At 29.9% G+C, this 27,154-nt stretch overlaps 4 protein-coding genes across 9 annotated transcripts; 2 read left to right on the forward strand and 2 right to left on the reverse strand.

Annotated features, from left to right (window-relative positions):
- The first annotated feature begins 236 nt into the window (after nt 1–236).
- PSMG1 (Proteasome assembly chaperone 1) lies at nt 237–1,229 on the forward strand. The gene is made up of 3 exons (XM_076402745.1): nt 237–503; nt 558–774; nt 832–1,229. Exons 1-3 carry the CDS (start codon nt 418–420, stop codon nt 1,210–1,212), a joined length of 684 nt encoding a protein of 227 aa, XP_076258860.1. The 5' UTR covers nt 237–417; the 3' UTR covers nt 1,213–1,229.
- LOC143195511 (uncharacterized) lies at nt 1,221–2,516 on the reverse strand. Its single transcript, XM_076402744.1, has 3 exons — nt 2,407–2,516; nt 1,952–2,311; nt 1,221–1,898 (listed from the first exon to the last, which is right to left on the reverse strand). The coding sequence occupies exons 2-3, from the start codon at nt 2,251–2,253 to the stop codon at nt 1,280–1,282; spliced, it is 921 nt and encodes a 306-aa protein (XP_076258859.1). The 5' UTR covers nt 2,254–2,311; nt 2,407–2,516; the 3' UTR covers nt 1,221–1,279.
- Nucleotides 2,429–20,482, forward strand: LOC143195510 (uncharacterized). 6 transcript variants are annotated; one of them, XM_076402738.1, is made up of 6 exons: nt 2,429–2,566; nt 2,635–2,790; nt 2,960–3,058; nt 3,124–3,417; nt 3,479–3,643; nt 20,265–20,482. In XM_076402738.1, exons 1-6 carry the CDS (start codon nt 2,501–2,503, stop codon nt 20,379–20,381), a joined length of 897 nt encoding a protein of 298 aa, XP_076258853.1. In that variant the 5' UTR covers nt 2,429–2,500; the 3' UTR covers nt 20,382–20,482. The 6 variants fall into 6 exon arrangements, with proteins under 6 accessions (XP_076258853.1, XP_076258854.1, XP_076258852.1 ...); XM_076402739.1 differs by lacking the exon at nt 20,265–20,482 and adding an exon at nt 11,540–11,742; XM_076402737.1 differs by lacking the exon at nt 20,265–20,482 and adding an exon at nt 5,239–5,490.
- Nucleotides 7,332–25,259, reverse strand: Hsc70-2 (Heat shock protein 70 cognate 2). The gene is made up of 10 exons (XM_076402736.1): nt 25,119–25,259; nt 24,864–25,044; nt 12,527–12,766; nt 11,029–11,257; nt 10,810–10,975; nt 10,549–10,754; nt 10,186–10,496; nt 10,003–10,129; nt 8,852–9,054; nt 7,332–7,669 (listed from the first exon to the last, which is right to left on the reverse strand). Exons 2-10 carry the CDS (start codon nt 25,035–25,037, stop codon nt 7,442–7,444), a joined length of 1,884 nt encoding a protein of 627 aa, XP_076258851.1. The 5' UTR covers nt 25,038–25,044; nt 25,119–25,259; the 3' UTR covers nt 7,332–7,441.
- Between the last annotated feature and the right edge of the window lie 1,895 nt (nt 25,260–27,154).

Here is a 27,154-nt window from a genome sequence, read left to right on the forward strand (position 1 = left end):
GATATTTAAGAAATATCGATATAAGTTTTCCGATATTTTTCAAAAAATAAGTTTCAAAGTTTAAAAAATATCGATATTTTTGAGAAAAAATAAAAATAGTGAAATATTAGCCTAAAAAATATATATATATTTTTTCTAAGTATAAATTTTCTAAAATACCAGCTATAAAAATATCGATATACAAGTCAAAAAAATTTCGCCCAAAAACATATCGATATATTTTCTGCATCCTTATCAGTCGGAACTTTTATATATGTCTATAAAGTCCTATTTATTTTCTATACAGAATCAAAAAATTGCAAATCATTTACCACAGAATACAAGAAGTCTTATATCCCTAGATATTGTGTTAAATAATTTTTTACTTTAATAAACATATATTATATGTATATGGTATTCACAATATTATATTAAGTTATGGTGTTTGGAGAAATTATAGAGCCCTCAACTAGGGCTTTAGTAATAGAAGATGAACATTTGGAAAATATTCCGTTATATATAGGGTAATTTTATATTAACACTAAAGAGCGATACTATGAAACAATTAATATTTGTAGACCTATTTATCAATGGGAAGGCCAAGCCCAGGTTCCTGATGATTTAGAAACTCTTATTGTTGTTGAAAGCAAGAGAGCTATTTATATAGCTTCATTTCTAATTAAGGAAAAACAACCTGTATGTTCAATACGTAATGAAGGGGTTTCTATCTATAAAGTTGATAAAAATTACATTGTATTGTTTTTAAATCAAACGAAAAGTTTAATATTGGGAGAGGCAAGTAAATGAGTGTTGAAATAAATGTTATATTTATGGAGTTTTATATGTCTATAGATAGCAGAAATTTTATCACCTTGGTTAAAGAAGGCAAAATCAATACAAGCCATAACAACAGAGCCAATAAGTAGTTTGAAACCTACAGAAATGTATAAGGATATGGTTACAATAACAAAGTATTTAACAAATTATGAGACCGTACCTCTTAATTTTGGTTCAAAATTAGATATACCCAACTTAGTGCAAGGCCTTGGAGCTTCAATTTTATCATACTGTATTCACCACAATATAAAAGCTGTTTTATGGATTGTATATACTGATCATATGCCCCCTGATTCTGAAAATACCTCAGAGTTAATTAAATATTTTTATATGTTGCATTTTGATTTTGTGGTAGATTTTAAGAACTCATCTTCTGATAATAATTTGTATATGTAAATAAAATATAAAGAAAACCAATATGTTTATTATTAAATACCAAATAATATACGAAGACAGTAATTTTCTATTTATTTTTATCAGCTAGTTTTTGTTTTACCATGTCTTTAAATTGACCAAGTATAAGGTTTTCTCTTTTTTGTCTTTCTTCTTTACTGAACATTGCTAATGCTCTTTTTTCATCAGCTGAATAAATTTGATTTTCTTTACGAATACGAACTGCTTCCATTCTTCTATGCCTTGAGCCAGACATTACATATCCAACTTTTTCAAATGATGCAATCTCATTAGAAGTTAACCCAATTTCACCTCTACGAGGTATACGCTTTCCTTCTGCCACATATGCTGCCATGGCTGCACCTTCACCTGGCAACAAAGCTTTTCCCATCTCTTTATTAGTAAGAGTTGTATGAGGTTTTTGAATTGGTCCTAAAATAGTTTCATCATCTTCTGAATCAGATGTAGCTTTTCTTGTTTTTCGTTCTGTAGATGACTTCTCTACCCATTCCTCCTCTTCTTCACTACTTGAACTCTCAGAGCTAGATGACTTTTTACGTTTCTTTTTCTTTTTCTTCTTGTCCTTTTTATGTTTCTTACTGCTTTTATACTTCTTCTCACTTTTATGCTTCTTTTTCTTCTTAGTTGATGACATAATTTCCCTTTCTTTTTCCTCTTCAGAAGTTATTCTATTACAAAAATATAAAATATACTTATAAAACTGCACATATATATTACTTACTCTTCTTTTTGAGGCGATTTTCCCCAGATATGAGAACAATCTTGCATGCCTAAAATTTCCCTTTCTTGTCTTCTGTGTTCCATAAATTCATCTTCTTGGGACGAAAACTTTTTATAAGAGTCTCTAGATCTATGGGAACTATAATCACCATTTCTTCGATCGCTTTTTCCATATCGTTCTGGTTCATATCTACTACTAGAAGCTTCTAATTTTGGAGCCCTTGATTTTGATCTAGATCTAGAACGATGATATTTTCTTGAGTTATCTCTATATTCTCGCGAACGAGATCTGTGGCTGTGCATTTTAATAAATATATATGTTATGTAAAAAAAATACTTTTTGTAAATAAAACAATATAACCTAAAACACAGAAAATAGAGAAATATATTTCTTCTTATTTTTTAGCCGGCAATAGCTTTTTTAATAAACAAAAATGAAAATTAATTTTTTATTACCAAGTTTGCTATGAATAAATAATAGAATGATAAATTAAACACAGCGTTTCCAAGTTTCTCATGATATTAATATAAATGTTATAATCTTTTCTCAATGGAAACCAAAAATATACAAAATGAAGAACGCGAGTTTATTTTGGCTAGGTGTAATTCACATGAGGTAAATTAAAATATCAGGTAGTTTGTCCTGTTTAAAAAATTGTAAGATTTCTATGTTTCACTTAATAGGTTATAGAAATCAATGATTCACCACCTTTGTTGGAAAACGATGGAATCCCGCAAATTTTTAACAAGAATGATAATAACATAGAAATAATTAACGTTCAAGATGAACCTATGGACCTTACCTATACAAAATCGGTGTTACTGAATTACGGATTACAGGTAAAATAGCTTTTAATGTGATCATAATTTAGCCTAAGCCTATAATAATCTGATATTATATAATTTAAAATTCAATGATCTTGCTGCATATTTTTTTAACTCATGTGCTTATTATTTTTTAAAAAATATATAATATTTTTTATGCATAATTTGTGCGTTCTTTAAATAGGCAACCAGATTTTCTGAAAATTCCATTAATAACAAAGATTTGCAAAAAGGGAACAAGAGAAAATTAGAATATTCTAATTTTAATGATCAAGAACCGTCGGTATTATTATTGTTATATTATCTCTACCTCATATTTCTTCTTTCATAATAATTTTCGGTTTAAAGACATCGAGCTGGAGTCTCAACCCACAATACCATAGACAAATCTACAGTAATCCCAGGAAATTTCAAGAAATATATTCTTGTATTGGCCCCAACGTAGACCCGTTAAGGGTTTTTAGTCAGTTGGGTTCTAGACAGCAGGAAATTTTGAAAATGGCTAAATCGATTTTTTCTAAACGGACACGTACCTTATACCACTGGATCTATCCGACAGCTTCCAAACAGCAGGTGAAACAGGTAGTTTCGAATACGTGGGATTCGATGTCGCCGCAGGAAAAAGGGATTTATGTGGCACAGGTTAATATAAACTTTAGATTTGATACAATACGTACAATTTGGTTAATTCGCGCTATATTAGGTATTGGCAAAATTTGGATATACCAGTGGCGATTTGATGATTAATCCGCAGTTGGGTCAAATAAAACAGTTGCCTTTCAGTCCTGCCGCTTTAAAATTCAACGCCAAGGCAACTGAATTACAAAATGCCATTTCAAGTATCAGTAAAAAGTCTGACAATTCCGAGGTAAGATTTTATTTTATTAATTGTCCGTTTTGATCATATCCTTTAATATCGTAATTAATTTTATATTATATGTACGTGACTTATAGTCACTTTATGACTTCATGACGTCAGAAATTTGCAATGTAGCCGCATCAAAGTGAACTATTGGTTCACAAGGTTTGTCGGTTTATAACCTCCAATTATTATCACTAACATTTTAAAGAATTTTGTGGACATTTGACAACACGTTAGACCGGCATAAATGGATCTGAACTCTTGTAAAATGAGAAGATAAAATATCCATCTGGAGTTTAAAACGAATTTTTCTTATTTACAAACTGCATTGGCAATATATTGAACGTCATCTGTGACTTGCCTTGGCTAGTTTATTGCAAATACTATATAACAACTATTTCGGGTTTTGGAGGATAAATATTTTGATTCAAATATATTTCGCTTCTACGGTTAGTAACAACAAAATAAGTGTTCAGCATGACTTTATCGTTTCATTTTTTTTTGCTAAGGCAATTTTTTGGTTTAAAAATATAATCTCTTGGTGCTAAATCTGGTGAATATAGACATTTAAGTTTTACAACTTTTCGTTCTTGGGAATATAAACGTAAAAGAATGTCTAACCCTAACACAGTTTATATTTTTCACCAAAATATTTCCCAGAACAAAATCCATTCTTTAAATATTCTTAGCAAACAATATTATTATGGTATAATTCAGATGGTCTAGTAAGATACGTGGCATAAGACTTTTTTTGAATCATTTTGTCCTTTTCTACCGGTGTCTATTGTTTTTCGGTGTTGGAGTTAATTCGTAGTGTCTGACGAATGATAGCGTATTGAAACATAGGAAGACTTTGAAGCAATTTTTATGACCGGTGATATAATCGTCCAGATGTGTTTTTCAGGTTCAAAATGCTGTTTGTTTCGATCAATGAAATATGGTATTTTAGTGTGTAGTTTTTTCTGTGATTGTTGATTGTAATTTTTGAGTTTGTGTTTTTCCCATGCGGGATTCGTCTTTAGCTGGGAAATGGCTGGTGGCCAATATTTTAAGAGTGTTTTTCAGTTTTCAGATTCAATAGCCTTTAATATAAGTATTAGTTTATATTAAAAACGGATTGGAACAAATACTAATAGTCCTTCCAATAAAACAGCCAATGCACGTCATCAAAATTTATAACGCAACGTTGGCTTTGGCAACAAAATACTAATGTAAATAAAATAATGAAAACAAAAAATATAGTTACAAAATATAATTTTACCATTATAGTACATCTAATGCATATTTATTGAAGGATTTAAACTTCAGTTAACTAAACAGCCGCAATAGTTTGTAGGTTAGAGTTTTATTATAATTACATTGACATATAACAACGGTATTTCGACTAATACCAATACAAACAAAATTTTATAATCCGATTTTATTACATGTTTGGACGCATCAGAGTACATTGTTTTTCTTTTCAACTAGCAGTGCTAATTAGTAATATGAAAGAAAATGTTCCGAGTTTAACTGGGATTTTATGTTTTTATAAATTGAATTTGGCAATACGTTCGTTGATTGCATTGTTTTTTAAAAGAACTATATAATAAAAGTTGTAGGTATTGGTGAGCTCTCCGAAAAATGCGAAAAGATCTAATGCCGGCAGAATGTCGGGACAGAATCTTGTGCTAGAATTTGAAGATGATCCGGAACTCAGCAAAGAACTGGCCCAATTTTCTGTTATATTCAAGGATGAGTTGTAGATTTAATACTTAACCTTAATATTCACTTTAATTAGTTAAATGTTAATGAAAATTACGTTATTACTTTTTATAAAACATTATGCTGAAAATACATGTTTTTAGCAACAAGTTATTAGTTTGTTTTTGACGAATAATATTATTTTATCGAAAAATGTGATAACATGACTCTATATGTAAAATGAAGTGGTTTAAGAGTGAAGTGATTTCAATATGGAACAAAAATATTAGGTATCTGATTTTAATTCTTACCGCTTGTATTCAAATTAGAAATATAATTGCAGTGTTTTCATAGTTTTTCAACGATTTGGCGCAGCTTGTTCGGTACAAGTCTATGCAGTTTTTTCCCCTATAAATAAAAAATTAGATGATCGCAACAAACTAACTGAAGAATAATATAAACAGTGTAATAAGGCAAAAATATATCGTAAAATCCTTACTCTCGTTAAAAACGGTAGAGGCGTATTTCTCACTAAAATGAACAGCCATATGAAGACATTTCTTCCAGGTGCGTATCCATTCAATTTTAATTTTAATTTTGCAAATTGAATTCATTTCTACACCGAAAAGTTGACCTTGCGAAAGTAAAAGTACAAATAAATATGGCTCGATGTCCTTTGTGTGAGTATATCTCATCAGAATCACAGCTCGTTGATCATATAGTCAATCCATAGAATTAAAATTGAATAAGAAACATTAAAGTTTGGTTCGCTTGAAGATTTTTAAGGTTGGGTATTTCTATTTTGGTAAACATATTACTACTTATAAATTTGAGAGTAATCGATTAGGAATTAAGAGCGTATCAAAAAGTGAGAGGCGAATGTTATTAAAATCAGATAGAAATATGATTGCAGTCAAACTAGCTGCTATTCCAATGGATGGTATATTGGATGAATTGAAATTGATATGAATGATGATATTGAAATCCATATTGTACATACAGTACAAAACATAAAATTGACGCTACAAGTATTGAAGCATGAGTAATCGAGGTCAAAAATATGGGAGATATGTTGTATAAACCACAATCTTAGTTTTTGTATACCTACCCTACCCTAGAAATATTAGGTTAATTGGTGAATTCAAGATAATTTATTCTATTTATATTATATTCTTCGAATATCCGTATAATTTTCGACAACCGACAACGTTGCAAACTCAAACCCTTGTGCCTATGAGCGGATTGTCTAGAACTGGACTTTTGTGTTTAGACTAGTAAGTGTACAATACGTCAACCAAAAACTGGAGGTAGTCAGTTCATTAATGGGGTTTGCCGATCGGACATTTCCATTGCTTCCAATATAAATGACCTGATAGCTATTCTGTTTTCTTTTAACTACGTTGGCGGGAATTTATCTAAACAATATAAATATGGTGTTTTTATGAAAATAGAAACGCTGTACATATATTTATAATATTTTTGTTATTTCGTTTTATTCGAATAATTTTTTAAATAAAATGTTTTATTGCCAAAATTCTAAATTCCAATGTTTATTTGCTTCCTTATGTATGTTTAGAATTTTAGTTTATGTTGGTAAATGATAAATAACACATTCGGTATTGCATTTTTAACAAGACTTATGTTCAGTTAAGTTAACACGTATTACACTATGTTTAAGAAGCATAATTACACTATATGTAATGACGTCTTTTCACACTCACCTTACGATAACATCAAAAATTAGGTTTGGTACGGATTTTCGACTGGTACCTGGTTTTGTTTTTATATTTTAGGTTGATTTCAGTAATATCTGATACTTTGTGTCTCCAAGATAAATTTTTAAATAAATATTGTTTTTTCGTATAGTTGTAATCTTATGTTGCAAGAAAGATTATATTAGCATTTTTAAAAATGTACGCCCCTTGTAATGTATATGTTGCTCATTACAATTGAGTAATTACATTGAGTATTTGGGGGTTCTATTTACCTACATTAATGTAAAAAAGAGCACTTTAGTGAATTAGTAAAATATATTAAGTTTATGAATATTTATTAACAGTTGCATTAAGATTAGGTCAATACTTAAATAATATAAAATCTTTCTTCTAATTATCGGTTTATTCAATCTGCCTCTTCAACTTTAGGTCCGCCTTGGGACTGACCACCACCTTGATGCAGTTTCATCATTACCGGTTGCACATCTTGTTGTAATTCCTTCAGTTTATCTTCAAATTCGTCCTTTTCAGCTAACTGGTTACTGTCTAACCACTGCAGTGCTGTTGAACATTTGTCTTCTACCAGTTTTTTATCACTCTCGGATAATCTATCGCTGGGAGCATTTTCTACAGCCTACAAATATATACATTTAAAAAAAATTGCCGATAGGTTACCAGGTGTACCGGATAGTAATGTACCGGTTTTTCTAGCAGATGTCGCTAGGTTTAAATATGCAATGTTATGATTTGATACATATGACCTTTTTTTTTACTGACGTCAAACTTCCGAGCTGTAAATATTTAATAATTATATTTTGCGAAAGTAGCACCGTCCATACCTCTTTGAAAACGTCAAGTTTCGTACCTGGAAACGTGCATTTGCGGCACGCATTACAGCTTTTTATTTAATCAAAGGAAAAAAGCCGCTGAAAGTCATCTTTTGCTGGTAGAAGATCACGGTGAACATGTTCTAACCTTAAAAACATGTGAGGCGTGGTTTTGAAAATTGTGGTGTTGATTTCGATGAACAAAGCAAAGAACATTCTGGTAGACTGAAAAAGTTTGAAGATGCGAAACTGCAAGATTTATTGGATGAAGACTTAACTCAAACTCAAAAACAATTTGCGGAAGCGTTAAATTTGGGCCAAGAGACCAAGCGGCCAAAGACTGGAAAATGGGGGCTACATAATTGAATAAAAGGAAAATCGAAAAATCGTCTGTGAAATGCTTCACTGCTGTTTGTGGCTGCTTCAAAGATACTATCGGGAGTTCTTTCTGCATTAAATAGTGACGGACGGTGACAAGTGGATTTATCTGGTAAACAGTTAATAGTAATCATTACCGACAACAATTTGAATTACACAATGCTGGAAAAACGTCCAGAATGGGCCCGAGGGCACAGTGAAGTGATTGGATGGTGACACTTGGCATTTATATGTGTTTTAAAGAATTGGTGTAATTAGATGAGTAGAGTTGCAGCAAACACTGAAATTAGCTGTGGGACTTCTGTAGCCTTATCATTTTCACCATCAATAGGACCAAAGGAATCGTTCTTAATAATACTAGTGATTGAACATTGAAATGTCACACATTCTAATTTACGACTTTGGGTTAATTGTTTTACATATTTTTGCATTTTTCCTCAAATTGTGTCAATATAATAGATTAATATTATAGTCGCTGATAGGCGACTGATAACTAAGACTGAAAACTATTGAGCATAATGGAATGATGGTAGAAAGAGATTTGAGTTAATAAAAATCGTATGCTAGACCGATACTGATAAAGTGTCTGCGTTCTGAAAAACATGCAATACCTGCTTGGCACTGAAAATATAAGTTTCTAGTTGGTTCCTGGCCGTAATTTTCTGTCTCTGTTGTTCGTCCTCAGAGGCGTATTTCTCGGCATCAGCCAACATTTTGTCGATCTCTGCTTTAGACAAACGACCCTTGTCATTGGTAATAGTGATTTTCTCTGATCTTCCGGTACTGGTATCGCGAGCAGATACGTTCAAAATACCTACGATAGGATAAAATCTGTAATTAACATCATGTTATATATTACACATTTCAGTCGACTAAAAAGATTCAGTCGCTAGTACCAAGTACTAGTATTATTTTTATGGTTCTACAGTAATAATATCCGTGGGCTTAAAATTGCACATTTTATTATTTTATTATTTTTTTTAATTGCAGACTCATGGAGCTGATATTATTTCATCTACTATTATCTTTTTGAAATGAATAATATAAAATAATTGCTTAGAAATAGATTTAGTTAAAAGAAATCCATTAATTTTTCTATAGATGGCTTTAATAAATTGGATCTCGCACTGTTAAAATCTGATCAAAAATGAGTTTTCTATGAACTTACAGCAAAGATGGATGGACACCAGCTAAACATGCGCTAAACAAAGGTGAAAACGCAAGCCATGCAATTGAAATATAAATGGCGTTCATGAATTTAATACTGTAATAGCTAATCAAGCGCAGTTGTTATGTGGTCGATTCCATTCTGGTAATTTCGAGGTCAAAGTTGCATCACGCTTTAGAACTAGGGCATTTTAGACAGGAATTGTGTTTTATCAAGACAACACCAGGCTACAAATATAGATGGCGGTTGGAAGGTTCTTATGCATTCATCTTATAGTTCGAATTTGGCACTAAGTGATTACCGGCTTTTCCTGTTCATCTATTTTGTTAGATAAATATCCATCACAAAACAAGCCGTTAAAATTTAGTGTCCCAGTTTTTTTGACTATAACTACAAACTCCACTATGGGAGAGGTATAGACCTTCAAAATGGTAACTTAACAATACTTTCAATCCCATGCAAAACTACTGAATTTCTTGATACTAAATCTATTATTTTTAAACAAATTAATATCGGTTTTAAATCTGAACCAACCAACATTAACTATTAACAGATAAAGGACTTTAAAGCATATTAGTAATACCAGTACTATACCATTAGCATCTAAATCGAAGGTGACTTCAATTTTTGGAACTCCTCTAGGTGCAGGTGGAATTCCAGTTAGGTTAAATGTACCCAAAAGGTTATTATCCTTGGTCATTGCTCTTTCACCTTCAAAGACCTGAAAGAAAATGTTACTCACTATCCACTTAACCATTAATTCCTTTAAATTCATACCTGAATAGTCACTGCATTTTGATTATCCGAATAAGTGGTGAATATCTGTTGTTGTTTGCATGGGATTCTCGAGTTTCTCTCCACTAGTTTGGTCATTACTCCACCAGCAGTCTCAATACCTAATGACAATGGAGCTACATCAACGAGCAGAACGTCTTGGATTTGAGAGGAGGTATCTCCGCTCAAGATGGCCGCTTGCACCGCCGCTCCATACGCCACAGCTTCGTCAGGATTAATAGACAAGTTCAGCGATTTTCCACAGAAGAAATCCTGTAACATTTTCTGTATCTTAGGAATTCTGATCGATCCACCTATAATATGATCGATTAATAATGGAATTATCCAATGTATTTAAAGATATACCAACTAAAACAACATCGTGTATGGCTCCTTTGTCCAATTTAGCATCTTTCAAAGCTTTTTCAACTGGTTGAAGAGTGGACCTGAATAAATCCATGCACAACTCTTCAAAACGAGCTCTGGTAATCTTGGAATAAAAGTCCACGCCTTCATGAAGAGCGTCAATTTCTAAACTGGCTTCTGTGGATGATGACAACGTTCTTTTCGCTCTATATAAACAAAATAATAACGATATTATGTAACACTCAAAAAGGAGGTTATTACCTTTCGCAAGCGGTCCTTAATCTTCTCAGAGCTCTGGTGTTGGAACTGAGGTCCTTTTTGAATTTCCTCTTGAATTCTTCGACGAAATGATTTACCAAACGATTATCGAAGTCCTCCCCTCCTAAGTGAGTATCTCCAGCAGTAGATTTTACTTGGAACAGGGATCCTGTTAATTTAAGGTATTAATTGAGTTTTAGAGTAATGCAATTATTCTGGCACCTTCATCAATTGACAAGATAGAAACGTCGAAAGTACCACCGCCGAGATCAAAAATGAGTACGTTCTTTTCGCCCTTGAGGTTCTTGTCTAAGCCATAGGCTAAAGCAGCAGCAGTGGGCTCGTTGATGATTCTGAGAACGTTCAAGCCAGAAATAACTCCAGCATCCTTGGTTGCTTGACGTTGTGAATCGTTAAAGTATGCAGGAACGGTAATAACGGCATCTGTTACCTAAATAGTAAAATAGTTTATATTAAATTGATATTTTTTATAATTATAATAATATATATATAATTTTTATTCTTAGTGGTTCAACAAACTACCCAGTGGGCAATGAGCATTTCTTATGGTCCTATAATGTTATCTTAATTAGTTAATCCTATTCTAAACCCTATAGATGTCCTATAACCAGATCGGGATGGTGTTAAATGTTTTAGTCTACGAACTTCACTATCACGTCGAAGATTTAGTTTATCAGGGAGCACATTGGATTGACACAAATTTTTATTTTAGGTAACACTGTCGACCTTCTCTCAAATGTCAGCAAACATAGAGAAACTCAATACACAATAATTGAGCATTAACCCAGCGTTCTATCTATCATTATTTGTATTTTGAAATATAGAAAAATGTATTGGCTAATTAGAAGAAAATTACAATTATCAGTACATAAAAAATTGCTACTATATAAGCAAATACTGAAACCTATATGGACATACGGAGTTCAATTATGGGGATGTTCTGCAAAGAGTAACATAAACAAAATACAAATTTTTCGGAACAAAGTCCTAATAAGTATTGTGGCTGCACCCAAATACTACAGGACTGACTACCTAAATCGAGATCTTCAGATACCCACAGTCCGTGAAATCAATAGAATTGTAAGGGGACATGAGGAAAGACTCCATTCTCATGAGAATATTGAAGTATTGTAACTTTTGGACACCACCACAGCAGGACACAGACTCAAAAGAGATTCAAACAATCTGGTCTTGTACAGTATTGTGTAGTGAGGTGCATATAATAAAAAATACAGCAGTGACATGTATAAATATTATTTCACCAGAGACTGAGATAGGGCCAATGGGTCCTCCTAATTTTATACCTAGATTTAAGTTATCATAAAGACAAATTGTAGGTTAGCCGGTAACGACTAGTAACAATGTAATAATTAAATAATAATAAAAAAATTTATTTTTATTTACCGGCCTATAGTTTGGGCGGTTATGGAAGCCGAAATTCTAAAGCAAATAATTAACAATATATCAGCTACTATCAATTTTCTTGCGTTCGAAATGTAACATATATATTTAAAGTGAACAGATTTAATTGTTTCAGAATTTGGAGAAAAATTAGAATTTTTCAATGTTTATTTTGTAATTCTTTATGTATTGTTTTGTCACTTCAGTAATTTAGGCCATTTCGTTCTGTTTTTCTACGAAATCACCTTATAAATCTATTTGGTGATAAGGAACAAAAAAAAAACAATTACTAACTCACCTTTCCTCCAAGATAAGTCTCTGCGATCTCTTTCATTTTTGTTAATACCATTGAGCTAACTTCCTCGGGAGCAAACTTCTTAAGTTCGCCTTTGTATTCGACTTGGATTTTTGGTTTTCCTCCGTCGCTGACCACGGTGAAGGACCAGTGCTTTATATCTTGTTGAATCTTTTCATCGTCAAATCGACGACCAATAAGACGTTTTGCGTCGAAAACGGTGTTTTTAGGATTCATGGCCACCTGAAAATTAAAATTACTAATTAATTTTATACATTCGTGTATTATATGAGTGAAGAATTATATAACATAACAGATGTATGAAATCATTTAATTCTTAGAAAAATTTTTCTTGTAGTCATTAGATTTGTATTATGAATTCATATGCCTCAGATATTTTATGAAGATTGTTTATTGCTATGGTAATATAGTTATTTCGCCGACTATAAAAGGTTAGATTGCCTACCTTATTATGTAGAACATCGAGGGTTCAAATCTCGCTGTGAGCTTGCAATTGCTTTTGATTGTTTATAGATAAGAGAGAAATAGAGAATATAAGGGAAATCAGAGGTATAGTATATAAATTCTGACATGGAATATTTATCGTTGTTATGTCAGTAACCAGGATAAGTCGCTATGGATGTCTTCTGAGATGAATTGCTTTGATTATTTGTCTAAGCTTTACAAGTTGGCAAAAAATGACCCCGAAAAGAGATCTATGGTTTGGTAATGTTAACGGTAACACTTGTTCAAAATTAAGATAATAGACTGTGTATGTCGGTGCTAAAATACACATTATTATATTTGATTTATATAGTCAGAAATAATCGATAAAAAAATTGGTTATCAAATATTCTATATCAAAGAATCATATTTTTTCTTTACTTTATATAGTAGATGAGTAACTAAATCTTATACCATTAATGAAAAGAATTGCCGATGTCAAGGTAAATCTCTTCAATTGTTGAGATAGCATTGTGATTATATGTCGTTGATTTTTAATATCGAAATACCGTTTTTGGTACTTTAATCGACACTAAATATTGCAATGAATACCGTACGTGGAATGAAGGAAATTTTAACATCTGAAATTTACACGTGTGTAAGGTTAAATCCTAATTTAGGAACATTTTGAAAATCTTTAACTGAATCAAGGCAAGCCTTATTTTTTTTAAATAAATTATTTTGTGAGTTTTTCAATATATTTGCATATCTTTAAATCTTTAAATTCTCTTTTTTCATAATTTAGCAGCAATGTAATGAAACGAAATAAAGAAAATAGATGTTTCAAGATAACAAAAATCAATTAAAGGTGCATAGAATTAAATTCTGTATTTGTATAACGTAGTTTATGTTTATTTATTTTTGTATTTTAATTGACTCTCTGACATTTCCATTGAATTCATATCCATCCATTCGAGTTTGGGAATCAAGTTCATCGAAATCACATTTGGAAAAACTAAAATGTTCAGCAAGTTAAATGAAATTTATTTATAATTGCAAGATTATTTTATTTGTCTTGGCTCGATGGAAAAGGCAGTAAGTCAGGTCCTAATTTAAACGTTCCCAGATCCAATTGGCCTAGTGGATTACATCTAGATTTATTGATTTAACAGTTTGGAGTTGATTGACGACCAATATTCCATTTGATTTTAAAAACAATCTTGACTAATTTATCAAGTTCCGAGTTTTTGCATTGATATGTGACAATGGATGAAACTCCATCATTTCACTCCGAAGTCCAATCGACAGTCATCCAAGTGGACTGCACACGAATAACCCGCTCCAAAGCGTGGGAAAACGCAACAGTCGGCTGGCAAGTTTATGACGTCTGTATTTTGAGATGCGCATGGAATAATTTTCATTGACTACCTTGAAATAGGAAGGACCATCAACAACGACTATTACATAGCGTTATTGAACCGTTTGAAGGCCGAAATCGCCGAAAAACGAAGAAAAGGAAAGTGCTGCTTCACCAAGACAATACACCCTGTCACAAGTCAGTGAAAACAATGGCAAAAATCTATGAATTGGGCTCCGAATTGCTTTCTCATCCACCGTATTCTCCAGATCTGGCCGCCAGCGACTATTTCCTGTTCTCAGATCTCAAAAGAATGTTCGCTGGGAAGAAATTTTCGTCGAATAAAGAGGTGATGCAAATGACAAGTCGTACTACAAAAATGGTATCGAAAAGTTGGACGGTCGCTATAATCAGTGTATCACCCTTGAAGGGAATTATGTTGAATTAAAAAAACTAATTTTGCCAAAAAATGTGTTTTATTATGGTAGGCCAGGGACGGGAAGTACAACAGAACAATAATAATAAATTGATTTTAATAAATTGAAATTGTACTAAGCATATCTAAGGTGTTCTAAAAATCTCATTTTTGAAGAAAATATAAATTTTTGAGTAAAAAAGTAAAAATAGTTTAGCAATGGAATGCTCCAAATATAATAATAATGTGATTCGAAGAGATACAAAATCTACACGATTTTATTTAGTGAGCCAAAGAAATTTCAACATAAATGTAAACTGATTATAATTTAGTACTTTGTTTCGTCTTTATTTTTATTAGACCATGATTCTTGTCATATACTTGAAAAATGAGTTATACTATTGTAACTATTTAACTACAGTTATAAATCCAATGTGACTAATTGTATATGAAACTAAACAGTCTTATGCTTTGTAGTAAATCAAAATGAGGTTTATTTCGTATCTCATACAATTTTCCACGTTTTCGTCGATAAAAACCCAACGTAACTCTCGGCGTTTGGAATTGACCCAAGAATATTTGACTTAGTCGAAAATATCTACGTCTATATTTATCGAGAAAATTCCTTCGTCGTTTTTTTCTCTTCGTTAACGCTGGAGGCTTGTTATAATATATGCTCGTAGGCGAATGATACGATTATAACGTACACCTGTTGATAAGTCTATTCCAATGGCCATATTTAGAGTGGCGAAGATTTTTCCTGTTAACTCACTGTTTTTGTTATGATACCCAAAAAGTGTTTGCTTTCATGAGATAAACACGCGTAAACTTTCCAGGCTTTAACTATTTCCTTATCCTTTTTCGAGTCAATCAACAATGTAGAGTGTAAAATTTTTTTTAACTTGTGGTTTTTAGTTATAATATATATTTATTATATATTATGTATATTTAGTTATTATATATATCCTTAAATATATTAATCCATCTGTGATGTCTGTTGATGAAAATGTGAAGAGAAATTAACAATAGTAATTCTGTTGAGTTATATCAATTTATATGTGAGTAATTCAGTGCATACACATGTTAATCACGAAATGCTTAAAATTATATATTCGACATTCATTACTTTGCATTCCTTGCTATTAGATTTGAATAATATTGCTATCGAAGACCATCAAATACTTATGTTGATGACGCTTTATTATATTGATGATACCAATTATTTATTTTGACTTTACCGATTTGTAAAGTGACGATCTTTACGTCACTGTTAAAGAATGCCCGACTTGCAGAACCAAAAACGTCCGAAGAAAATAATTTTCAAGACTTATTGGACGAAAATCTAATTCCAATTTTCAAAGGACTTAGCAATTTATAAAAATTGTTTCCAGACGTTTACATGTAATGGGATATTCTTTTCTGGCTATCACGCGAATTGATTGAAAATGCTATTTCGAACTGTTTAAACAGATAACTTCTTCTTTAACTTTCATTTCATGTCAAGGAAAAAAATGATTTTCCTGTGGCATATTGCGACTGGCGATGAAAAGTGAACCTATTACGATAATCCCAGGTCATCGTCTTGGCCATAAAGTGTTGCTGTGCATATGGTGGGATCCAATTCAGGCAAAGTTTAGTGTATTACGAGTTGCTAAAACGGAATTAAATTACTACTGCAGATATCTACTGACAGCACTGAGCAAATTGAACAAGGTTTTATTGTAAAAATGATAAGCCTCGGAACACGTTAGAAGACTTGTAGCCTGCTGATTTCAACTTGTTCAGGTTGATGTAGCATGGTTTGGCAGGCACGGGTTTTCCAAAGAGTGAAAAAGTGCGAAAATGTATTGATGATTAGATCGCTGTCAAATTGGAATTTGAGGAAATTTTTCTCAAAATGCATTTTTAAAGTGAAAAAATGATGATATTACATGCAAACGCATAATATTTCTTTATTTATTTACAATCCTAATTCACATAAAAATACGGTAACCTTAATAGTCATGGAAATAGTGTCAATTACTTTCTATCTCCGCCTAGGGCAATAGAAAAAGTGCAAGTGGCAGTCAACAAAATCTACAAAGGGACAAAAGATTGGAAATTTGAACTTAATATCTCCAAATCTATCCACGTTAATTTTGCATTAAGGTGAAATAATTAAAACTTAATTACATCACTCAATGGATGCCCGATTCCTCAAGCAGAATCAGCAAAATACCTTGGAGTCCATCTTGACGGTAGATTAAATTGGAAGCATCACGTTAGACAAAAAGCAAAACACATTAGAACCAAAATAAAACAACTATACTGGTTAGTCGGAAGATAGTCTCAACTTGATCTAAAATCAAAGAGGTTGATCTATAATACAATTATAAAGCCAATTTGAATCTATGGGGTGCAAATATGGGGTTGCACTAAAACATCAAACCTACTAGTAATCCAACACACCCAAAACAAAGTTCTAGGATTAATTACCGATGCTTATCGTTACATAATCAACGAAGAGCTGCACGATGACATCGAAATAAAATAGATACACAAACTGATCCAATATTTCGCCTTAAAACATAAAATAAGGTTGCTAAATCGCAGTAATACAAATTTGTTTAGTGTATAAGTCTATTCTTAACTCTAGCTTAAGTAGATTAGTTTTATTTTAATTTGATAAATACATGTGTATTAATACAAGTACAACGAAACACTACTAATAAGGTAATTTGCAAATTAAGATTGTACTAAGCATATTTAATGTAAGATGTAATTAATGAAAAAACAATTGAAGTTATCGCAAATGGTCTAAAACTCGACATAATTAATTGATATTATCATATAATTGGATAACATTTTGAGATTATATTGTTGATTTTAAAAGTTTAATTAAAGTTTTCAATCATAATTTATAAGAAGTACCGAGGGCTTAGTTCTACTTCAATAACCAAAAAAAATCAATGTATAAATGCTGGTTCTGAAATTGTCAATTTTGTTGTAATCTAAAACAATATGTTTTGGTAAATCCAAATGTAAAAATAAGATTGAAATAATGTAAAATGTAAATAAACATGATCGTTGTTATTGCTGTGAATACTAACATTTAATACTTGTAACGAATAGCATGTCGTACAGAAGGATCCGTTTTTTAAGAGAAACGTGATAACCATGATCTAATATTGTATGCACTCTTTGTTAAGTTTAGATACTTATATTAAGTTTAGACACGTCCGTTTTTGAAAGATATTTTATATAGCCGTATGATTACTGAGAACTTGTTTTTTTTATATATATTTATAATAGTTCGATTTTATCATAATATTTAGCCAGGAGGCGTAAAATTAACCCAAAGTATTATTTATTAATTCTTAAAAATATCCATTTTCCATTTTCTGGAAAATTAACGATTTTAGCGGATTTTGATGATTATATATAGATAGATAGTAGATGCAATATATATATATATATATATATATATATATATATATATATATATATAATAGATAGGACAGATGCAATAGATGCAATTCTTAAAGTACATTAAGTGGAAAATTAAAAAGTATGATTGCCATATCATAGAGCTAAAAGAAGGTAATAAAGATACTAACATTTTTAGAAAAGTGCGTTTAAGTTAAGTAAAAGTAAGTTTTGAAATTGATCAATAAAATAAAAAAACTATATATTATTTAGAGTGTTGTGCAAATTTATGATATTACCTGAAAAGTAGTAAGTAATAACGTAGAAAAGTACTTAAGTAATAACTTAAGCTTACAAGTAACTAACTTGACTTTTCATTTTTAAATACATTTTTCAGAATCGAGTGCAGTTCTCACCACAAATTCTTGTTTCTAAGCCTTTTACTCATTAAGATAGAAAAAGAACTCGACTGGCTCTATGGTATTTGTTGTGTGTTTAACTCAACATTCTATGGTGTTTGTTTTGTTTTATTCACAATGATGGTGATGCAATGGAAAATTGAAGACAAACTCTTTGTTTATAGTTTTTATTCATTGTAAACATCTAAAAATATACCTGGGATGAGATCAACAAAATTGAGTAACGTAAACAATTTAAATGACATATGACAGTTCAACTTTCCTGTCAGTATAAAGGATAATTGTGGCGAGAAAATGAATTTTGACAACCTCTTTAAACAGGATTTAAAGTTTAAGTTTAATTCCTGACTGCATGAAAGTATAGATACATTTTATACAAAAATCGTACTTTAACCATCAACTAATTGTATGTCATCTAAAAAATACAATCACCAAAAAGTAGAAGCATTTGCCGAATATCTAGAAAAAACTTTCAAACCAAACGCAACTAATATTGTATATAATTTGTCGGACATAGAAGCTGAAAATTGGATGATTAAATTAGTCACGCCGAAAGAGCTAACCGAAGTTATTAAAACTGATATTAATCCCAGGAAATCACCAGGCTATTATTTAATAACAGGAGAATTACTGCAAAAATTACCAAGAAAGGGAATTATAAAACTCACGAACTTGATCAATACAGCATTTAGATTAAAAAATGTCCCAAGCATTTGGAAAGTGGCGGAAATTATAATGATCAAAAAACCTAGAAAGTCAACAAACGAAGTAAAAGCCTATAGACCTATATCACTACTGCCAGTAATATCTAAGGTTTTTGAAAAACTCCTGTTGAAAAGAATAAAACCGAGAAAAAACCTAATCCAGTTTGGGTTTATATACAAGCATTCGACAATTGACCAGGTGACACGCCCTCAGAATAACAGATGTTATTGAAAAAGTTTGCGAAAGTAAAAAAAATATGCTCAGCTATATTCTTAATTGTAGCACAAGTCTTCGATAAGGTTTGACATGAAGGTCTTCATAAAGGCATTCATAAACTACAGAAAATGTTACCAAAACAAGACACAGAACTACTAAAATTGTACATTACAGCCAGGATGTTTAGGGTTAAACAACAATAAGCTTACTCTACTCAATAAAAGAAGCTGAAGCAGGTGTTCCACAAGGAAGTGTACTGGGACCAATGCTTTATCTACTCTACACACTTGTGATATACCACAAATGGAGAATATTATGATGGCTACATTTGCTGATGATACTGCGATTATAGCTGTCGGAGAAAATAGTGAAGAAGCCACTCGAAAATTACAACAGGCAAGTGACAATATAAATAATTCGTCACAAGCTTGGAAAATAAAAATTAACGAAAGTAAATCTGTGCATGCGCAGTTCACCTACACTCAGATCGTACAGTCACCAATAACATTAAATAATACTATCATTCTATCTAGCAACAAGACTAAATATCTTGGAAGGAATCTTGATGCACAACTTCGCTAGAAGGAAGATATAAAGAAGAAAAGAAAAGAACTGGAATTGAAAAATGGGAAAAAGTATTGGCTAATTGGAAGAAAATCACAATTATCAGTACATAATAAATTACTATTATATAAGCAATTATGAAACCCATATGGATCTGCAGTTCAATTATGGGGATGTTCTGCAAAGAGTAACATAAACAAAATACATATTTTTCAGAACAGTCCTGAGAAGTATTGTGGACGCACCCAAATACTACAGGACTGGCTACCTACAGCGAGACCATCAGTTACCCACAGTCAGTCAAGAAATCAAGAGAATTGCAAGGGGGCATGAGGAAAGACTCTATTCTCATGAGAATATTGAAGTATTGCAACTTTTGGATACCACCAGAACAGGACACAGACTCAAAAGAATCAAACCATCTGATCTGGTGTAGTATTGTGTGGTGAGGTGCATATAATAAAAAATACAGCACTGACATGTATAAACATTATTTTACCAGATACTGAGATAGGGCCGATGGGTCCTCCTAATTATATACCTAGATTTAAGTTATCAAAAAAATAAATTGTAGTCGGAAATGACTAGTAACAAAGCAATAATTAATTTTTATAAAAATATAAAAACCATGTTTTAACAACTAAAAAGCAAATAAAAGAAATTAAGTCACACATGTCTATTGTTTATGAAGTATTTCTCAAGGAGTGTTTGAACAAAATACATTTGTGAAGACACTTTTTTATTTTTTATCGCACCCTGTATACCAAACTCTATTTTTTACTGCAGTTATAAATGTCATGTAGATAAATATATATAATGTTTGGTTGGTAATTTTTAGGATATTTTCTTTGATGAGTACCACATTCAAATCGATTAAAAATTTAGGTCGCCTTAGACAGGTTTCAATATCCAACCAACAAGAGATTTGCCAGAATATTCATTTATTTTTAGAATGTATTCAATTATCGGCTTTTTAATAGAAATACTGTGAATTTTTATGTCATGTTTGAAGTTTTATAAGTAGCATATATTAACATATATTAATGAAATCGTATTAAGAAACATAGTTTTAGTGGGTAATTTTGAGGACATCTTCTTTGATAAGAACCAATGGATGGAATAAAAAAAATAGGTTACTATGACTATACATTGCTAAATAACAAATTATTTACACCATAATTATGTTTATAAATTAAAAAATTAATTTCGTTGTCTTGAAATATAAATAATATAAAACTGTTGCTACACACGTTACCATTAAACGTTACTATATATCAGTATAAATAACATTAAGGTAATTTTATTGAAAATTTATTAACAAATTTCAAAGGGCATTATTATGGAGACATTGTGGATCTTTTTGACACTTATAATTATAGTATTACATTATAGTAAAAAGACTAGTGAAATGTATCATTCATTTGTGTTATATAAAGTCTGGATCCTACGCATCTATTTTTATCAGACTGCATAGCACTGGAAATGAATAATATTTCGAAGTATCTAAAAATAACTGATTACCTGTTTAAGTAGGAATTGTTTATAAAACGTTACATTTGATAACAATAATAAATCAGTATATAGATATATAATTATTTTATATAGATTTGCTAATTTACGTTTACTTTACCTATATATTATTTTTCATTGAACTGTTATTTAAAGCTACAAAAAACATAATTTCATCTAAATAAATGTCAAAGATTTTTTACAAATTGATTTTTATTTTTTATTAATGTATTTATCTTTTAATTTTAATAGTAGCTTCTTTCGAATACATTGTGTTTTAATTCATATGGAAGTGGTGTAGATGAAGCCAAAAGAGGACTATTTTCAAATTCATACTGAATAATCTGATAAACAATTTTACATGATTTCACAACCGAAAGACAACCTTAGTATAAATATAAAAGACACATATTTGACTCATTAAATATTAGAATTATTTACATAATTATTACTAATAATAACAAATACTATTATCATTTTAATGTAGATATGTCAATTTTAAGGTGAAGATATAGGTGTTAATAGAGGATGTTGAAGTTTACTTTGGGTAAAAGTTAATATATTACGAATTAATAATACAAAATATTATTTAAAATAATTCTAACGAAATTACGAAAGTGATTTAAGCTTACATTTCAAAAATACATTTTTTAAGAATATGCCCTTAATTAGCTATTAGCTAGCTATTTTAGTGACCCACGGAATCTAAATCCTGACATATAGAAACGAAACATTAACGACGTTTTTCTCGAAACTATTTTTTTGAGACGGTTGACATTATATGTCAAGTTCTACTGAACCGATTTACTTGAAAATTGGTATAGGCCTTTTTTCATATATTCTCATTATATGAATATAGTTTTTTTACATTTCTAGAATAGAATACCTGCTTAAGGAAAAGAATATAATTATTTCCACTAATCTCGCTGTATCGTTGTTGTTTCCTTCAACTATTGATGTATTTTTTTTACAGTTTGTTTATATTTTATATCAAAAAATAAGTTATAAGAGTCATAAATAAAATAGTAAAAAGTAAACTATAAGTAATAACTATATCTAATGAATATTTCGAATGAAAATTGAAAATGTTTGGAAAAATATGTGCTCTTGGTGAAAATTTTCAGTAATGTCAACATAATTTTGATATCCTTCAGTTTTGTATCACTTATGGAAGGAAACTTTGTTATAAAAGAAACAACTAACGCAATAAAAAATAATTGAAAGCGATTTTAAACCTTCAATTATATATATATATATATATATATATATATATATGTATATATATATATATATATATATATATATATATATTATATATATATATATATATATATATATATATATATATATATATGTATATATATATATATATATATATATATTGAGATATATATATATATATCAATATATATATATTGATAATTATATATATATATATATATATATATATATATATATATATATATATATATACATATATATATATATATATATATATATATATATATATATATATATATATAATATATATATATATATATATATATATATATGTATATATATATATATATATATATATATATATATAATTATCAATATATATATATATATATATATATATATATATATATATATATATATGATATTTGTAAAGTATTTAGAACGAAAATAGTGGAGGTTTAGAAAATATAATTCTGTTATTGCTGATAGAATCTCCAGTAATGATTGTTTTATGCTTTTTAGTTATAGTTTTCTTAATTTCTAATACGACAAATATAAGTTAAAAGAGTCATAAATAAAATAGTAAAAAATAAATAATATGTAACAATAACATATAATAAATATTTTGAATGAAATATCTCCAGTAATTGCCAACATGATGGTGATATGTTTATAGTTTTCTTTATCTCTAATACGTGAAAAATAAGTTATAATAGCACTAAATAAAAAATAAGTAATAAAACGCATATTATTTGTGATAATTAAATACAATAAAAATAGAAAGAAAGATAAAAAAAAGTTACTATGGTTTTAATTTTATATATTTTATGTATTTTATAAAAAATAGTTATACGTTAGTATCAAGACAAATCTAACAATTGATATTATTTTAAGAAAAATGAAATGAAAAAATTATTGATATCATTGACATTTACCAAACATGACTAGAAAACTATTTAAGTGATAATAATAACAAAACATTATTGATAAAAATTAATGAAACTAATCCTGAAAATTATTAATAAAACAATCTCACCTTCGCGCTTTAATATTTAATTGTAACATTAATAGTTATTAATTGGACTTTAATTATATATATGATATTTGTAAAGTATTTAGAACGAAAATAGTGGAGGTTTAGAAAATATAATTCTGTTATTGCTGATAGAATCTCCAGTAATGATTGTTTTATGCTTTTTAGTTATAGTTTTCTTAATTTCTAATACGACAAATATAAGTTAAAAGAGTCATAAATAAAATAGTAAAAAATAAATAATATGTAACAATAACATATAATAAATATTTTGAATGAAATATCTCCAGTAATTGCCAACATGATGGTGATATGTTTATAGTTTTCTTTATCTCTAATACGTGAAAAATAAGTTATAATAGCACTAAATAAAAAATAAGTAATAAAACGCATATTATTTGTGATAATTAAATACAATAAAAATAGAAAGAAAGATAAAAAAATGTTAGCTTTATTCTAATAAAATATTTTCTATAATTTACAAAAGTTATAGTTATATTTATCGAAATGACTATTTGATATAATAACTATTGCAGTAGTTTAAAAGTTACTATGGTTTTAATTTTATATATTTTATGTATTTTATAAAAAATAGTTATACGTTAGTATCAAGACAAATCTAACAATTGATATTATTTTAAGAAAAATGAAATGAAAAAATTATTGATATCATTGACATTTACCAAACATGACTAGAAAACTATTTAAGTGATAATAATAACAAAACATTATTGATAAAAATTAATGAAACTAATCCTGAAAATTATTAATAAAACAATCTCACCTTCGCGCTTTAATATTTAATTGTAACATTAATAGTTATCAATTGGACTTTAATTAATTGTTTATTATATATAAATTAAGTAAAATAGATTGTTCTGGGTCGCTGTTAAAAGCAACTTGCTTGATATCATGCTTTTACATCACATCGTTTGCATTTTACTTTCGTCCTGCAAGAACAAAATTCCGATCCTTATTTGGTGAATTTTATAGTAGCGAATTTGTGCTGGTTTCGATTTTATCGGTCATTAAAAAAAGAGGTTTAGACGCACCTGGCTTTTGGCGGCATCGCCTATCAGGCGCTCCGTGTCAGTAAAGGCCACATAGCTTGGGGTGGTTCTGTTTCCTTGATCGTTGGCGATGATTTCCACTTTTCCATGTTGCCATACACCGACACAGGAATAGGTCGTACCCAAATCAATTCCTATCGCTGGTGTCTTTCCCATTTTCGATCTAGTTTCGTAAATATACTGAATATTAGGAAAAAACTGGACATAGAATAACAGAAAATGAATTTTACTACTTACCTCTTGATGGATTTCGCGGACGCTGCACTGACTTAAAATTGAATTTTTCACGGGATATTTGAGATAAAATTTTCGCGCTGCGATGTTGCCGATTTAATAGTGGAGACTGAGAGATCGTCGCTTGTTTGTGTTACTCCCACTTGAGACGAAAACATAAGGTTTTTTAGTACAAGGCTCGTAGCCTTATATGAGATTGATTATACGATGTTTTACGCGGTTGTTGACGTGGCTTCACAGCCTATAGCCATGTTTTAAGCAATAATTGCCAAAATGATGTGCAATCGCCTTTTTTTGCACGTAAAAGAATCATACTTTTGGAAACATCGCGAATTAGGGCACGCTTAATGTTATTTTTGTTTTAACATCATATTTAAATTACATCATTTTGTTTATTTTTAGTATAGTCGTGGATATTTTTAGTAAATTATATTAAGGGGGTATTTTAGTCTAGAAATTTTAACTTTTATTAATATTTATTCTCCAGGTTTCCATGATATATTTCAGCAACAAGTTCGCAGTAAAGTGTAAAGAATTGAAAACTTGCTTTAGCTTATTTTATTGTCTAGTCTGGGAATTTGATTTGCGTTATCTAGATCGCGGCATGTAAAAAACGAAATTTTAAAAGTGTTTTTCTCGAAAATACTTTTTTGAGACGGTTGGTATGATATCTCTAAGTTCTACTGAATCGATTTACTTGAAATTTGGTATGAGCCAAAGTAAAACATGTAAAAAAACAATACTGGCTGTTAAAATTCGAAATTAAAAATAGTGAAAATCCAAATTTTGTTATATTTTATTTTCATTGAAGAATATGTGTGATAGAAGAGTGTATAGAGAAGGCTCACACTAAATTTAAACTTAAGTAATAATTAGAAAATCGTTTTACGGCACATTCTTAAAGGGTTTCGAATATTTGATTTTTTAAAATTTGTAGATTAAACTAGCTCTTTACATTAGCAATTTTAAATTTCTATATTTAGTGCAGTAAATATTGTTGAATATTATAGAATAGTTAATGTTTTCAATGAAGATTGTTTTAAATTAAAATATTTATTATTAGTCGTTGATAACTAATAATTTGTTTTAACAGTAACTTAAAACTCATTATATATATAGGGAGCCCATCATTTCTTACTTATAGTTTTTACAATAATAATTTTATGTAGAAACTACTATTTCTTTGTTCACAAACTAAATAAATATACTTCGAAATAGTTTCATTATTTCAACTGGGTGATCTGTTGGATTGCCATTCAAGAGTTGTAATACTTAGTGTTAACATGAGAGGGGATTATTCAACACGTCTTTTTGCGATTCTCTTGATTTTCTGAATAACAGTCATTATAGTATTTGGGAGAATCTACAACCCAATTTAGGGTTTTGATCAGAATTTTTTTATATTACTTTTCGCGGAACATCAGTCCGCTATTGGGAAACTAATTATGTATGGTATCCTTCAGTCTAATTAATATAGTTTTTGTGTTACAAATCCATCTCTTTTATTTTTAATATAAGGAGCACAACGGATTTTGTATCGTGATTGAACTCAAGATAGTAATCATTGTTGCTATATGGTATAATAACGTTATTCATTCTTATGTGTGCAGTTTGATTACAAGGAAATACAATATTCATCCATTTGCTTTAGTTAAATTTTGTTCTCCATTTCTACATATCCAATTGTAAATATCGCAGTATCATCAGCAAATCTATCTGTGGTGATATTTTCCATTGTAAAGTTTAAATAATTGATGCCTTAGCACTTTTTCTTTTGTTGTAGAATAGGCCTACTTCTTTGACTCTAAATATTCTGACTGAGATGCAAGGATTTAAGAGTTCAGAGCGTAGCTTTGGCAATATATTCTGAAGTATGTCGATAAATCTCATATGCCAAATACTGTCGACAGGTTGAACTACATCTGACAATATAGCTGAGGAGCATTTTTTAAACTTAGTAGTCTTTTTCAATGACGTCTGTGAATTATATGTGCTTGGTCATTTCTTAAATGACAGGAAAACGCATAGCATCGAAAATT

Source organism: Rhynchophorus ferrugineus, unplaced genomic scaffold (assembly GCF_030347505.1).
Source record: "Rhynchophorus ferrugineus isolate W39M unplaced genomic scaffold, kcgeb_rfMv2 rfM4, whole genome shotgun sequence".
Classification (NCBI taxonomy): Eukaryota; Metazoa; Arthropoda; class Insecta; order Coleoptera; family Curculionidae; genus Rhynchophorus; species Rhynchophorus ferrugineus.